Source organism: Phymastichus coffea, unplaced genomic scaffold (genome assembly GCF_024137745.1).
Source record: "Phymastichus coffea isolate CEN01 unplaced genomic scaffold, Cenicafe_Pcof_1.1 PCOF00016, whole genome shotgun sequence".
Taxonomy (NCBI): domain Eukaryota; kingdom Metazoa; phylum Arthropoda; class Insecta; order Hymenoptera; family Eulophidae; genus Phymastichus; species Phymastichus coffea.
The window spans coordinates 259,177-275,817 of record NW_026706827.1 but is presented as its reverse complement, the minus strand read 5'-3'; the positions used below and the strand labels follow the sequence as shown (position 1 = coordinate 275,817).

Sequence of the window (16,641 nt, the reverse complement as noted above, 5' to 3'; positions counted from 1 at the left end):
CTGTCGCCGTTCGTCGTTGTCGGACACGAATTGCCTGGCTTTGTCGCGCGAAAGCTCCTGGCGTGCAGGATGATTAATAATGTCAAGTGAGACGGCGAGGAAGCGAGAGCGGTCGTGGACTCGTCTGCGCAACGCCAAGAGGATACTGACCTAAATACGAGTCTCTTCGAGTCTCTTCGAGTGTCTTCACCGGAAAGAACATACCGGCGCGCGAGCTTTCCCCGCGCGATCAACAAACTCTCGCTTCTTCCATCCCGTCTACTCTATTGCAGCTTAACGTTTGATTGTTGCCTTGTTACCTGATTCATAACGAAATTACAGCCAATTTTATCGTAACATTTCCCTTTTATCATGTTTGCAACTACGTGTACTCTGTTGTTCGACTTTCAAATAAACAAGTTCAAAATCCAGTTATACTTATTTTTGTAAGTGTTCGCGGGTATGGATGCTCAATCCATTTGATTGCAAGTGGTCTCATTCGACAGGACATACTCTTTTATGTCATTGACTTTATTTAATTTATGCATGTGTTGAGCGAAAAATTTCTGTGCGCCTGTCTGATATCACACAATCGAAAATACTAATACATTGGATTTTAATAAAGATCTTTTTACAATACTAGTATCGTTTTGTTTGTATTCGGTAATATTCAATTTCATGCTTGAATCGAAACAAAATTATTATAGACGAAGGAATAAAATTTAAAATACACTGCACACATAAAATAATGCTTTGAAACGCTTACCATACGTCGACATTAATTGGTAAATAAAAATCCAATTACGTTGATATTCGTCGACTTAGCAATATAATTTTTAATCTGACAACGCAACATATCTTTAGGAGTTTAACCATATAGGTAATAGACAGCGCACCAACCTTGTTTTTCCTTTTTAACAATTGAATTTTCTTTATTTTTAACATATTGGTCGTTGATTTCTAGCTTTTCGTAGGACATCTCCATATCAACAGATATGTTATTTTAACTGTTTTTCAACTATTGATCTATGACCATTTCAAGAGTTTGTTTATATTTATAAATTAAATTTCTAACCTTTTTTAAAATAAATTAACTGTAGCAAATGTGTCGATATCAATTCTCAGCATTTTATATAAAATATCGATTTATAATTCATTGTTGATGAGGTTTATTCAAAGCTAAACTTTGCAATAAAGATATTCAATAAATCTGTTATATGTTAGGCCGTCGAGAGAATGTGGACATTATTATCTTTACAATGCCTACCAACTGCCATACTTATTTGAATGCATTTAATCGAATGAGTATAAATCAATGTAAAACGCCTCGGTCTATTATTTAGCGTCGATTTACTCATACCAATGACCAACATGTCTACATTTAGCCAATCAGATGATGAATAAAATGATTTCACTCGGCAGGCCATCACATTGTTGTATAAAGTATAAGCTAAAATGTGAGTAGAATGGATGAAAAATATGTTTCCATCGTGCAACGTTACTTATCACGTCGATAAACATAGCAACTTTGGAGAGTGAAAACAATGTTTAAAGCACTCAAGCTGAGTACATACGTTCCTACTGTTTTAATACTCGGAAAGAAAATATTTTCTGTTAAACGTCATACATATATTACTTCAAAATTAGAAACATCGATTTGTGTCAATTCTAACGTTAGTCCTGAGATAAGCTCATTATTTACAAAGTTATAGATAATGAAAAAGGAATAAACAAACTGAAATTCTGAAGAAAAATACCAGCCTGTAATCTGAATTGTCATCGGTTCAAAAATAGAAGATTAATGAAATTATTTGATCACGTGCATAAATTTACTGTTTAAAAAGCTTCAGTTTTTAACTTGTTCATAAATGTTTGAAGCTAAATGGCTGTTCTTCATTTTGTTTTCGCTGACGATGTTTTCTTTAACGAAGATCTCTGAAAATATCCTTCTTATTTTTAAATACCAATTTAATACCTTGAGCGCAGCTTCTTGCTATGTATATTTACTAATTGTTTATTATTAGTTTCCACGTTGTGCAAAAAGACGTTAGGCGAGTATTTAGTTGTGCGCAATTACGCAGAGGTTTGCAACACAGTTGCAGAAAAATCTGTTTGACTTGTTTCCGAGGGACCAGTGTTGCTTTTGTAAACTCCGCATGGCTGGCTTAAGAAAAGGAGGTTAATAGCGTTGAGAGAAAGAGGAGTCGTTCGCCGAACGAAAGACTTTCGCTGGAACATTAAGGCTCGTCGCGCTCGACGGGCCACGGCGGAATCTCGCGAGCCGCGCGTGGTGCGCAGAGCGCGCAGGTGGCGCAGAGAGGAGCAGCTCGCTGCGATTAGAAGGCAAAGGAAGCCACGCGAGTTACGTAGGCGCGCCGAGGTAAGGGCGCGAGCGCCGATCAGCCTTGGCGCGCGTTCAAACCCGCGAGCTTTACTCGAGCGAGACGTCAAGGCAATCTCGGCCGGGCTTTTAAGGCCGGCGCACGCACTGCAGGAAAGCGCTATAATGATCGATCGAGGAGTTTGGCCGCCACTGCCGCTGCGTTCCGACGGGGCCTCGCTCGCGAAGCCACCGGCGAATACACAGCGAGCCTCTGGAATTTTTGCCGTTTGACGACCGGTTCGCTACCAAAATATTGTGGCTCCTTTCAGGGATGCGCTCTACACGCGGTTTTCTAGCTTTTCTAGCCACAACTCGTCACTGACCTTAATGTTATTTATTCCGGTCGTTTGCTTGTTTTTATGTCCTACACCGTGTCACTTCACGCCACGCACCAAAGATCAATAACGAGCTTGAGGTTTATACCCCCCACCTCTCAAACGTACAATGACCAACCAAACGCGAAATAAAACGACCGATTGAAGCATCGACCTAAGTTTGGAATGGAGCCGCTGAGCAGATTATCAATTGTCAAGTCAACATGAAAGTGAACGGTGGAACGTTTAAGGGGCCATTTGGTCAAGACCAAAGTATGTCGCGCGATTGAAAAAGAGGCGCGGCCGGGCGGGTTATATCGTGGCGTTGGGATAAACAAATTTAGAACAGCCCCAGTTGTTACAAAACCAAATTTACGATGAGGATGATCGCGGGACCTGCGCGGCTATTGATGCGATAAACGTAAATTATACAGCGCCGCGCTATACTCGTTGCTTTAAAAATAAACAGCTTTATTTTTGTCTGGCGAGAGGTCTTTTTCTCTCTCTCTCTCTCTCTCTCTCTCTCTCTCTCTCTCTCCCCGTGACTCTTTTCTCCGACGTCAATCGCGCGCTTTGCAATCGTCGGTCATTGAAAAGTTTGGCAGTGGCACCGATACAACAGCGAAACCTTTCACCTTATTGCCGTACTGCTATTTTTATGTCACTCGCCGCGAAAGGCAGCCTCTCGGCGGTAGCTTAATCCGTCGAAAACAAAAGCGCCGTCACGCTTGTTCCGCGCATCGGCCGCGCGACCAGGGCAAACAAAGAGTGCTACGAGTGATGCTCGTTGGTCGCGGGCGTCGCGCGAAAAAGTGCAGCAGTGGTGAAAATGGTCGGAGCGAGCGCTCGGCCCGTGGCATCGACGAGAGTCGGTCAGTAACCTCGCTGGTGTCGCGGCGGCGGCGGCGGCGACGCAAGCTCGGCCATTCAGTCAGCGCTAGCGAAATCAAAGAAGACGCGCGCGCGTACGCCGCTGCGCGCGAATGTGTGTCACTCGTGTGCTCCTCGAGTCGGGCAGTCTCGCGCGATCCAGGAAATAAATAAACAGAGACGAAGCGAGCTTCGGCCGAAAGAATGCCCGACGCTGCACGAGCGCGTTGCTTCGGGGCTCCTAGCGGCCGCTGCAGTCGGCGAGCGAGCGAGACTCTTCCGCGTGAGGCTATTTCTGATCGGCCAACGGAAAATGCTCCTTTTCAGAGAGAGAGAGAGAGAGAGAGAGAGAGATGCCTATCCACGGCAACACTCAACGTTTTTCCTGCTTTGCCCGCTATCTTCCCTGGGCTTTCGGATCTGTCGACCAAACGTTCTGCCGACAACCAGAGCATCCGTTTTACGAAACCGCAACAGTGCTCTTGCGGCCCGATCGAAACATCCGAATGGCGAAGAAAGCCGAAAAATTTTCAAACGCTTCCAATTGTTTACCTAATCTTTAAATAGTCTTCGTCCGAATAGAACAGACGAACTGATTAGCTGAAGCGCTCGCCGTATATATCAACTATTTTGGTCGTGCTTCTTATGGGCTACTAAGAATATTGTAAAAGCAAAGCCTTTCTTGTTACCTATTTTAGATACATCGCTAATCGCGTATTCAACGTTTGAACAAAACGAGCAATCTACACCAATGAAATTTAGGCATTGACGATTCGGCTCTTAATGCGATAATTGACCGGTATCGATCAACGAATTAAGCGACAATCTATTTGAAGCGAGATACCGTACGGTCACTTTGTTTTTCTATAAAAAAATAGCCTACTTTTACGGAGCTGTCGAACGTAATGGCAAAAAGGGGAAGCAAAGACAAGAAAAACTGAGGAAAAAAAGGGAGCTCGCGCCTCGAGAAAAGCAACAAAGCGTATGGTGGGCTAGGTTGGTGGTTAGTGGCGCGTGCGCCGAGCAAGCGAGCGAGAGCGAGAGAGAGAGAGAGAGAGAGAGAGAGAGAGAGAGAGAGAGAGAGAGAGAGAGCGCGAGAGCGAGCGAGCGAGCGGCCGAAAAAGCGACAAGCCGATCTCAACTTGGAAGCTCGCGCTTTAGTGTCTCTGGCGACGAGCGCACGACGAGCTCGCTCGCTTGCTCGGCTCTTTTTCTAGTGGTCACAGTGGAACGTAGCCCTCGTGCCGGCTGGACGCCCGCGCGTCGGAAATATGTCGGCGCCCAAAATAACCACGGCGTAGCACGCAGCAGCAGCCACTGCACTTTCGCCGCGACTGCCGGAAATCGCGCGAGCTTGCGACCAAACTTTTATCAGTGTTTTCTTCGGCGACTCGTCCGCGATCGTTTGACACTTGCTCCATCCGTGCTCTTCCTTTCGAGGGCCACGACTGTCAGACGCGTGCACATGGATTTTCGCAGTGCACTTTACGGGTGATTTTCTAGTGCTCGGTTCGTCCAAGCTCGCTGTCAGTCTCGTCCACGATGGGTTAATAAGCTTCCGTGGGAAACAAGCAGTGAAACTTTGACGACAGATTATCGCCGAAAGCAGTAAATGTCGCAGTAACGATCGGAAGTGATTTCCAGGCGATGGATGCAGCGAGTAACGCCGAGTATGAATGAAGCAGCGCGGTGCGAAGGTGCCTATGGCAATAGTATCGGAGGTCGAGAATGTAGTCGTGAAAAGAGCGAGCGGTGAGTCGCGCAATGGCCGACGAAGGCAGCAGCAAGTCCGCGAAGGGGACGGCGGCGCGAGCGCGCAAGCGGAGGCGCCGCGAGGAGCCGACGGAGAAGCTGCCGACGCCGCCGCCGCCGCCGCCGCCGCCGCCGCCGGAGCCGCGCGCGCGGACGGAGAGCGGAGGGCGCCCGCCGCAGCCGAGCGCCTTCCAGCAGCTGGACCGGCTGCACTCGATGATGGAGCAGATGCTGGAGCTGCGCGCCAAGAGCGCCCGGCTGTTTCGCAGGATCCGCGAGCTGGAGCGCTTCGGGGCGCTGAAGCGGCTGGAGGCGAGCACGCGGCGCACCTTCCTGCGGGCCGAGCTCGAGCCCGCGGCGCCCGAGGAGGACGTGGGCTTCGCCGAGTCGCTGCTCGGCGCGATGCTCGAGTCGTCGGCGACCTCCTCGGCCGGCAGCCAGTCGGCCGCGGCCGGCTGCGCGGCGGTCGCCTCCCAGCGGGCGGCCCGGGCCAAGAGCTTCCGGGCGCCGGTGGCGCGGCAGCGCAGCCGGTCCATCGGCGCCGCGGCCGGCGCGCCGGCGCCGCCCCGCGGCGCGGCCACGCGGGCCAGCTGCCACCTCGGCCGCAGCGCCAAGAGGAACTCGCTGGCCGGCGCGCTCGGCTTGGCCGCCGTCCCGCCCAAGGTCAGCAAGTGGACCAAGGTCAAGGCGGCCTTCAAGTGGGAGAAGGCGGGCGCCGGCACCGGCCTCGAGCAGCAGGACGCCGCCAGGTTCCTCAAGATACCCGACGCGCCGGACGGCTGCAGCGCCGCTACGGCCAACACCACGCCGTCCGACTCGTCGCCGAGGACCGCCGAGCTCTCGGGGCCGCCTAGCCCTGGCACCATCTCCTCTTCTTCGTCCATCGACGATCTTTACGCCGGTAGGTTCGTCCACGATCGCTCGCTCTTTCGGGTGCTTCGTCGTGCTCGTGCGGTTTGCCAGTTTTTCGACCGTTATCCACTTTATCCGCACCGTGCGCTCGTGCACGCGGCCGTTCGTTCGCTAGCTTGCGGCGTGCAACTCTGGGACTAAGTCGGCGCGTCAAACGAGATTTTTCCTTGTGTCTTATCGATTCTCCAGTTTCCACGTCGAAATCATACCGACGAATCGCAGAAATAAGTTATGTATTGTTGCTTAATGCAAATTACACCGCAAATCATTTGGTAAACGTGTCTCTGGATTTTATTTTCTACCGTAACGTCAAATTATTCATAATCGTCAAATTATTTTACAATCAAAATGACCAAAACAACATTTGTCAATGGGTATAACTTATCGTCTTCGATCGAAAATAAACTCGCGTTTGGGAAATGTTTTTCTATAAAGTGTTTCTTTTTTAACTCGGAACGTTTCCCTGTTTCACCGAAATTACAAAATATTTATTTTTACTCTCGTGTTTTTCACCCGTTTCTATTATTTCTAACAATAAATGTCATTATTTAAACATTTCTTTTTCTCATTTTCCAAACAATTCCAAAAACTTGGCATAGACACTCGACCTTGGATGCAGGCATTTGTTTGAAAACAGTTTTACTCCGTCGTATTTCCCAATCGTGATTGTTTAACGACAGAATCGATCCACAGCTATATAAGCTATCATTGGCGTATACCGCAAAATGAAATGCAAAATTTTACTATTTTTTAAATAATTTGTTCAATGGAAACTATGCAATAAAGAATAAAGAAAATGAATGTTTATGCGACAGGTGTGCGGAAACGAATGCACGCAGCAAGACCGACCACGCGAGAGACCGAAGAAGACCCAACTCGTAGAAGTAGATCTCTAGACGGCGAAATTATCATTCCTCAAAACACTCAACATTCACGAGTGAGTTTTAGAGTGTATAGATGCTTATTAGCTTTGGTACTCTCGATAGAATGTCGAATTGCTGATTTTTGACGAGAGCGCTGGTAAAAAGCGAGTTTTTATGGCAATTTGAAGGATAGCGTTGTAAGAAGACTGGACAAAGGGCACAAGAGCGCCTGGGGCATGGTGAAGGACATTATTCAATCTCGGCGGGAAAGCGTGAGGAGACCGCTGCCCCGGGCAAGTTTGCGCAGCGAAGACGGCTACTCTCTATCGAGCCACGAGTCTTCCGACATGATTCACGAAGTGAGTGGACAAAACGCATGACGCTTGCCCGTATCGAGATATCCGCGGTGCAGTAAGGTACGAATCGACAGATTGCCGCGGCATCGGATCAAAGCGCCAGCAGCCAGGTGCAGGTGACCGTGTCGGAGAGCTCGCTGCTGAGCGTGGCGTCGCCGAAGCCCTCGAGCCCCGGCGGCAACGGCAGCGAGGTCGTCGACCTCGCCTCGCGGCGACTCACGCCCACCCTGACGATCACGGTGCCGTCGAGCGAGGAGCTGCGGCTCTCGTCCCCGGAGTCCTGCGTGTCGGCGTCGCCCGTCTCGCGCCGCCGCCAGCTCGACTCGACGGACGAGCGCTCGCCCTCGGAGGAGCCGGACTCGGCTTCCTCGCCTAAGCCGCAGACTGGCCAGGCCAGCGTCGAGCTCGGCAAACGGCGACGCTCCGCGGGCCAGAATGCCGCCGACAAGCAGCAGCAGCAGCAGCAGCAGCCGCCGCCCAGACTGCAACGCCAGGACTCCAAGTGGAACAAAGTCAAGAGAGCCTTCCTCACGAGTACCTCCTCCGTGCCACCCAGCCCCAGCAGGACTTCGTCATTTTTCGACGGTCAGTTCGGGCACGTTCTCTCCCAACCGAAGCTCGTTTCGTACCGTTGCCAGTCGTTTCGGAGTCGAGTTTCGGACCAACTGTCTCGCATCGTCAGCTCCGAACAGCTGTGTCGAAGCAGCGTCGAGGGTTACAACAAAGAAGAGGCCACGTCGCTTTGCCGGCGATCGATCGGACGCTCTTACGTGGTGCGCGAGGAGGCTAATTTAAAATGGACGGATCGTCAACGTCCACTCGGCCAAGTGGACGTCGCTTCAGGTCCGTTGCGCTTTGTTCAGCTCCGCCGCGCAAGTATCCAATTCGTTTTCCAACCGAGCGACGGCTCGATCGAACGCGCTCGTGAGCTGCCGCACGATGGTGCCGTTCTCCCGCAAGATTTGCGCCTTCAGCCGCTGCACGTCGCCGATCTCCCGTCTCGCGTGCTCGTCGCTCATCTCGAGTATGCACTGGGCGTCCTTGGCCGAGGCCTCCACGCAGATCAGCAGGTTGCCGGGGCTGCGGCAGCCCTTGCAAGTGCGCACTATCGCGACGGCCGTGTCCGTGCGCTCCTTCACCGCGCACTCGAGCTCCTCGAGGCGGCGCCTCACGCTCCGCTCGCCCGAGGCGTTCTCGCACTGCCAAACCTTGGACGGGGATCGGGCGCGTAGCGATCGGCGAGCTCGCGAGCAGCGCCTCGGTCTACCTGGAGGCTGGCGAAAATTTGCTCGTGGATGGCGTAGCACTGGTTCCTCTTGGCTGCGCCGCACGCCAGGCTCATTTTGGTTATCTGCTCGATCTTGTCGACGGCCGCCTGCAGCCTCTGCGTCGCTCGGCTGCTTTCGGATCGGAGGCGAGCCGCGTTCTCCAGATACATCGAGCCGACGATCTCGTCGATGGAGTTCCGCGTGAACGTTTGCAGGGCGAGCGCCTCGCTGCGCACCTTGGCCAGCGCGGCGCCGAAGGCCTCTGCCGCGTGCCGAGCGCAGCCAGCCTGTCGAGGCAACCAACCGGCGCGTTGCGCTAATGTGGCAACCGAACTTCTTTGATCAAGAGGCGCGCGATTTATGCGCTTCCGAGTGGCCTCGGATCAAAGCCACTTTCGCGCCTTGGCAGCCCAGTGTCTGCGCTCTACCGATCGTCTTTGCCAAAGGAGCTTCTGTCTAGCTATTTTTCGTCTCTCGCGGCGATCATTCGACAATTAATGACTCGTAACCTAATTCGTTCTCGTTTGTTCGATTGGTTATTTGGCCCGGTGGCACGTTTGGTACAGTAGCTTTACTGGCATTGCCTCGCGTGCGACAGGATTGCTTTCGTTACTTTCGTTTGGGAATCCGCAGCTCCGGCGCTTTGGCAATCGCTCTTCGCTCCCACCCTCGGGCACTTTTCCGAGGACTCCTTGTACTTTTTGCAACGGCTCTCGGCGCCTACGCTCGTCCTACTTCCTTTGTCAGCGGCGGTGCACTGCTTACTGAATAAGCGCTTTGATAATGTCGTTAGGTTTCGCAAGGCGCGTGGAGAAGCTACAGCTACCGTCAATTTCGAGACGAACATACTGAAATTTTGACCGACCAAAGAAAGAGAAAACAGATGTAACCTTAAAATCGCATGTATTCGAACTTGTATTCAATGCCAAAGTAGTGTTTTGTTACGATTGGTCATCTTTCTAGGAGCAATTCAAATGGATTTAGCCGAGGTAAGCCAATAGCAAGACGGATAGGGTATTTACGTTGATTGAAAATTGCCGTTATAATCAAATGCTCGCGCTTGCGGCAAAAGCAAATAAAGCCGAATGATAAACAATCGTAAAGTAATCATCCGCGGGCAGCGCAGCTCATTGTTAAGAATCCGCCGAGCGAGATTGACGATGCGCAACAGTGCGGCGAGGGCAAACAACGAGACGTAAATAATTAAAAAGACGTTTGGCCGAGATTTTATCGGCGGCAGGTCTCGGTACCCGGCGGCTATCCGCGCGTCGACGCGTCATTATACAAGCAGCGCTCGCGAGGAGCAGACCGATGCGCGTCCGCTGCCGCTGCTCTGGCCCTCGTATTTTACGCGTTTGCTAAATTAGCCGCGCGTTTATATGAGCTGCCGCGTCTTCGTTTCGTGGAAAAGCTCAGACAGCAGATGCATAGAGAGTACAGGGCCAAAGGCAAACTTACATCAGCGCGATCTCGAGCTGTCGAGGCTTTTAATTACGTACCCGGATTCGCTTCGCATTTATCGCTTGTACGCTCTTCTCCTCGTCGCCGGACGGTTCACTGCATTTTCCGTGCTCGATCCAACGCAGTCCTCGATTCTCGATTACGAATTCTCGACGTAAATTGCACTCTGTTGCGACTTGAGCAAAAGTCGATCTTCCGAGAGGAAATATACCGTAAATTGACAATTCAATGAACGAACACAGAAACCGACGGAGGGGGCAGCTACAGCGCGAGCGCCGAGGATTTGGACAACAACGGCGGCGCGAGTCCGAGCATTCAGAGCGACATCCAGCGAAACTACCAAATTCTTCACGACAAACTAAGCGTCGAGTTCAACCGCAAGCTCGCAGAGTGGCAGAACATGAAGAACGGTCAGTCTTCCGGAAGCACATCGCGGACGAGCGCAACTTCGCCGAAGGAGAAGGATTCGGCTAACGCGCTGCTGATGGGCGAAGAGCAGCTGACTCCCGAATTCAAGAAGAAACTGCAGGAGTGGAAGCGCATCAAGAAGACTGGCAGCAATCCGTCCGGCACGACGTCGCCCGAAAATCAACTGTTCCGTAGGCGGCTGACCGACTGGCAGATTTGGCGGACGCCCGCTAAAAGCGAAAGCAAGACTCCGGAAAGCGAGCCTGGTGAGAATTGCTTGTCCGTTACTTTATTCGGAGACGACTTCCAAGATCACACCGGGCAAAATTATTTACTATCGGCATGTTTACTCGGTTAACGCGGATAACAAACATCTTTTCGCAAGATCAAATTTAGTTCGCTTGTCCAAGTGACTCGATCCAATGAGTTCGGCAATGTTATAAAGATGTGCTCTAACGCTATCAAATATACTACCACGAACGATTTATATAAGACATCTAATTGCTAATTGGAAAACGGCATAAGCTACTCACACTCGGAATAATTATTGACAACAAATATTTTAAAAAAATCACAAAATATTGACTTCCGACAGTGCGAGTGTAACGAAATGTCAGCTGCAAAAGTTATATTATTACGAGAGTTAGTTTTTGTTCACGCTACATACAGACAAATTATTCACGATGAGAAGACCAATTGAAAAAACGTTAGATTTGGATTTTTAATGCTACAACGAATTTCTATCGATTATATTCCGATTAGAGTACTTTTCAACGATTATAAATTTGAGAAAAAATTTACAGCATACGAAGTTGATGCTGCAAGAGTATAATGTGGTAACGATTTTGATCGGATTATTTTGCAGGAAAAGCGCATATGTCGGAAGACTTCAGGAAGAAAATGGAAGAGTGGAAAAAAATAAAATCAACGCGTTCCGACGAAGAGCAAAGTGCTGCTGAAAGAAAAGGTTCGGTCGAGCTAATCCAGCAGGCGAAACAAATGAGCGAGAGGTGGAAAACATTGGACGAAAAAGAATTCCAGCCGTTAGACAGAGTGATAGCGATGATAGAGAGAGAACAGAAAATGATCGAAGAGCAGCGAGATAGATTACTAGATCATAAACTGAGGTAATTCTGGCACTCGTACATTCTACTGGCCTTATTCAACTAATCGGATGTTCGTTCAAATAACTCGTTTACGTTTCCTAAATTTGAGTAAAAACCAGGAATTTCTTGCATTTGGATTTTCGGTAATGAATAATTAGCGTCACTTTCAGATTAAACGATCCGAGTCGAGTTCTCAACTCGGCGCACGCAAAAAGAGAAGTGCTCGTGCACACGTCCACGGGATACTACAAATTCGAAGGAATCTCTCAAGAATTCACGAAAAAGTTATACGAATGGGAAAAAAGTCAAGGGATCAAACCTGAATTTTCAACTTTTCAACTTCTTCATCCAGCGTACAAAATTTCCGCGATCAATAAAAACGCCGATGCTAACCGTAAGCAAACATTGATAACACAATATAAACTCAATTGTCAAACGATCGCTCGCAATGCCATTAAATAATATCGTCCAATGGCACAGACGACACGTATCCAAGATCTTTAAAACGTTCCAAGTCCATGAGTAGCGTCGTGGAGAGCAGTCAACGAGACGAAACTCCGATTCGACAACCATCGAGTCTATCTTTAAACGACGCGACCAATTTAGAAAACGGAGGTACTTACAGATACTTATAAATAATATTTCATGCTGTATATTCACTTTTCAACTGCCCCGACTTCTACTATTTTTTCTCAAAATCAACCATCTCAATATTTGTTTAGTAATTGCAATTATCAATCATCAAAGTGTACAATATCATTTTTTTATCCATAAAGAAGAAACTTAGAAGCTTTGAAAATAAGAAAGAAAAAAAATAAGTGGAAAATTTTGAAAAATGTCAAATTACATTATTAAAAAACATATTTTTACTTGACGTTTGCATTTGAAGCGAAGGTTGGAAATAGACCGAGAGATTTAAAAAAATGAGTATCCGTTTCAATAAAATGTAGAGTTAAGCATTGCCGTTGACATACACAAGCTTGCCTCGACAACGTGCACTGCTCGTATCTCATGCTAACTGTTGGAACTTGTTGTGGCGGGGGTAGCTAAACTGAGGATAGATTCGAAGCAAACGATCGCCGACGAGGAAATGTTGGAGGAGTTGGCGTTGGACGATTCGGAGCCGGAAGCAGTGATCGTTGACATCGAGGACGTCATTGAGGAAACGGCAAGTCCTATGGCCAAGTTCCAACCACAACAGACTCCAGTTTACTGTGTGACCGCCAGCGAGACAACCAGTATTGCCATACCACTTGGCACTGTAACCGCCAGTCACGAACCGTCGCCTGTTATTCTCGTACAAGCCGGAGAAACCCATCACGTAGGAAATACCAGCAACTAATAGTTTTAACTGGAATTTCAGCGTAACCGCGGACACATTTTTACCGATCCGAATGTATGTACGAGCTTTTAAAAAAATTTTTAGAGAGTCCGCAAGCACTGCCGATTTTCCACGTCGTACGATGAACACGAGGAGTCTAAAAACGGTTTGCAGTCACACTCGGAGGCGACGCAGTCTGCATCACGAGCAAATAATTCTGATAGCAGCGACGACACTCGTAGAAGGTTCTTTTCCCATTATTCGGCAAGCTTATTTCGTGATAATGATTTTCGATAAGTGTAACGTTCCTTTCAGAATATTCGACGCAAACGACATTAACATTTGTGAAACGATAATCGAAGAGGAAGTTGCATCTTTGCGCATAGGTAAGAAACTGCGATTGAAGATTAAAATTATAAATTCCAAAGTAGAATCTTCTCGTTCCAGGAGAGGAATCTAGCCCCAATGCGGAGATGTCGAGTGCCAAGCAAACCACGCACAACGAGCTTTTCGAACCGCTGGAGAGTACGACGAAAACTGTAAGAGTATCCAAGCGAGAGATTTCCGTTGCCAGTCGTCATGTCAATCATCCTCGTTTCAGATTAATCCAATCGTGAATGCGAACAAAAACACCCGCAACGATGACAAACCTAAAGAGTCGGCGAAGAAACGCGAGAATGGAAGTATAGCTGAGCCAGCGAGTGTCGCATTGCCGTCGATTGATTCGGAGAGAAAGCTATTCAAAACGTTCATCACCTCGGGCAGTGTAACGAGGGAGAGTGAGTCTGTTTTGTTTCTGGATTGCATTTTCGCGTAACTAGTGTTAGTCTGGGGAATATCGCAATTGTTACCTTCCAGATGGCGATTGCAGTTTCGAAAAATGCATCGCATCCAACGACGTGATCATCACTTGCGATTCCAGAGAAGCACCCAATAGCACGGAGATGGACGACGTAATAATAACCGTGAGCAGCGACATGCGACCGAAAAAAGTGTTGAAGACGCGAAGGCTGACGGACACGCAAGTGGGATACAAATGGCGTCGATCGTCCGAACAACTCAACGACAAGTCTGCCGAGCCGAGCGACGAATTGACCGTGTCGACGTTCCCGGAAAGACCGAGCGTCGAACGAATCATCATCAACGAGAGCACGCTGAATAAAATCGTGGTCCCGACGAACTCGAACGAACAGCTGGCGAACGTGGTGCCATCGAGCGACGCGAGCAATCCTCAGCAGGCGACCGACGCCCACGAGGAGGAGGCCTACCGCCAAAGAATAAGCGGCAAGTCCGAGTCGACAAGCGTGTTCGTGAAAACGAAGCGCATGATCTTCTCGCCGTTCAGTCGGCGCAACGCCAAAGACAAGAGCGCCGCCAGCTGCAGCCCTCAAAAGCCCGAGGCAGCCGAGGTGGCGGAGCAGCCGCGGCCGGAGCAGCAAGCGCCTCCGGCCTCGGCGTCGGTGAGCAGGAGCTCGACCCGCTCGGGCGTGTCCCAGAGAATCCTCAACATCCAGAGGAGCAGATCGAGCTCCGAGTGTCCGATCGCGAGCGAAAGGCGCCCGCCGCTGCCCCAGTCGCCGATACTCGCTCGCAAGGACTACCGCAGGTCGTCGCCGAAGGAAACGGCGCCGAGCATCCGCATGATGATCCAGCGCTACAACCAGAAGCTCCAGGAGGAGTCGGGCAGTCCGGCCAGCAGCGGCAGCGGCTCGCCCATCTGGAGGTCCCCCACCAGCGAGCGCAGAGTGCGCAATCAGATGGAGAGGTACCAGGAGGAGGTGCGTCGCGCGATCGCCGGCTCGCCGAGGCGCGGCCCGCAGGACGGAATGCGCCTGGAGAAGAGCGCCAGCGCCGGCCTCATCCGGCCGTCGAGTCTGGCGGCGGCGCCGGGCGCCGCGCCGGCCGCGCCGGCCGCTCCGGCCGCGAGCGACATCCCCGAGCGCGGCAGCGCCGACCTGCCGAGCGAGCCGCGGGCCGTCGGGCCGGACGCCGCCAAAAGGAAGAACAGCCTGCAGAACAAGAGCCCCGAGATATTCAGCAGCATCGAGCAGTGCCTGGCGCCCGAGAGCACCACCCTGCCCATGCGAGGCGAGGGCCAGAGCAGGAGGAGCTCCGCGGACGGCAGGATCTCGCCCGAGCTGATCCACAAGCTGGACGCGCTGAGGAGCGCAGCCGGGCGCCGGCAGAGCGCCTCGCCGGCCAGCGCGCACCACGCCAAGGACGACTTCCTGTCGCGCGGCCCCGGCTGCCGCTCGCACGACCCCTCGATCGACAGCTCGTGCCGGCTCAGCCAGGCCGGCTCCAGCAGCTCCGTGGAGTTCGTCAAGTCGGCGAGCGCCGGCATGATAAACGTCGACTCGCGCACCTACGAGCGACTGCAGACCAACGAGGCGCGCAGCGGCACGCTCAGCAAGATCGCCAGCAAGTTCCGCAGGGCCAAGCTGCGCAGGGCCAAGGACAAGGACAAGGACAAGATGAGCACGGTCTCGATGCTCTGCAGGCAGAGCCTCCTCGTCGACATCCAGAACGGCGAGATGTCCAAGAGCTGCCCGACTTCTCCGAGAGACGACGACGAGCACCACTCCAGATTCAAGCAGCACAGAGAGAGCAGCTGAACTTTCGGCCACCGCCCGCGCCTTCGCAACTTCACTGGTTACCAAAGTAATTGCCGTCTCGCTATTTCGACCAAACGTCATTCTCTGTACAAAAGTTTGTCTCTACGTGCGACGCTTCTTCGCTCTGTGTTATTTCATTCATTAGACTTGTAAGTGGAAAAAAGAGTTCTGTACTCCAATTGTTGTTTTGCGCTATTTGTATTGATTTTTTAACTACTACTGTAATATATCAATCGTACCAGTTACCTGCTACTGTTGTGTTATTATGAACACGTTATGTCAATGAACTTGACTGACCTTTCACATTTTTTTATTGTACAATTACGATATAAAACCAGTCTCTAATATCACTTTTGGCATATTGTCGCAACATGAAAACAATTTTCCAATATTCTCAAACACATTTAGCGAAAATCCTCTTTCTATCCGAGTGTTGTCTAATTCTGCATACCTGGCCATTTTTATCAAACGTGGATATTACCTTTGCGACACTCCGTGCGGAAAGGTGCGTTTTTCCCGCACGCTCGGCAAAAAACGTGCGTTGAAAATCGGACTTTCCACACGTCGTATCAAAAAATACGGTACGGCACATATTCGGGAATGAGTTTCTCGCTTCGCTCGGACATAAACGCCACACGAGGCAAGAATCTATTTTCCCGCACTTGTATCGTAATGTACTATTACAATTAATCAGCATACGTAAAACTGTTTTTAAATTATAAGCAAGTTGAACGTTCAATAACTGTTATAACGTATTGTGATTAATTGTCAAACATGAGAATCCAAAGAGAGCTTTTTATTTACATATACCGCGTGTCAGACTTTTTTTATGGTTTAAATGTATCTGAAATAATCGAATGCATGGAGAGTGTTTTAGAATTACTACAATTTCTCCCACGATTAATAAAACATATGTAGTTTTTAAGGACTTGAACAACAACAAAATTAATTCAATTAACGTTTAACATAATTTTAAAAATTCGCTGGTTCTTCTCACTGTCTGTTTGATTGATGAATAATAAATTGTAGCCTG

General features: G+C 49.8%; 1 protein-coding gene across 1 annotated transcript; it reads left to right on the top strand.

Moving 5' to 3' along the window:
* Positions 1-4,722: 4,722 nt before the first annotated feature.
* On the top strand, positions 4,723-16,252 carry LOC131675157 (uncharacterized). Its single transcript, XM_058954021.1, has 14 exons — positions 4,723-6,199; positions 7,026-7,147; positions 7,262-7,432; positions 7,504-8,014; positions 10,401-10,832; positions 11,432-11,693; positions 11,843-12,066; positions 12,153-12,287; positions 12,719-12,993; positions 13,099-13,238; positions 13,309-13,379; positions 13,441-13,532; positions 13,595-13,772; positions 13,852-16,252. The coding sequence occupies exons 1-14, from the start codon at positions 5,311-5,313 to the stop codon at positions 15,606-15,608; spliced, it is 5,259 nt and encodes a 1,752-aa protein (XP_058810004.1). The 5' UTR covers positions 4,723-5,310; the 3' UTR covers positions 15,609-16,252.
* The last annotated feature ends 389 nt before the right edge of the window (positions 16,253-16,641 follow it).

Bases quoted from the DNA above. Each gene is read 5' to 3' on its own strand.
- LOC131675157 (XM_058954021.1), top strand. From the start codon at position 5,311: ATGGCCGACGAAGGCAGCAGCAAGTCCGCGAAGGGGACGGCGGCGCGA. The intron at 10,833-11,431 runs GTGAGAATTGCT...ATTATTTTGCAG, and splicing joins GACTCCGGAAAGCGAGCCTG to GAAAAGCGCATATGTCGGAA. The intron at 13,380-13,440 runs GTAAGAAACTGC...TTCTCGTTCCAG, and splicing joins AGTTGCATCTTTGCGCATAG to GAGAGGAATCTAGCCCCAAT.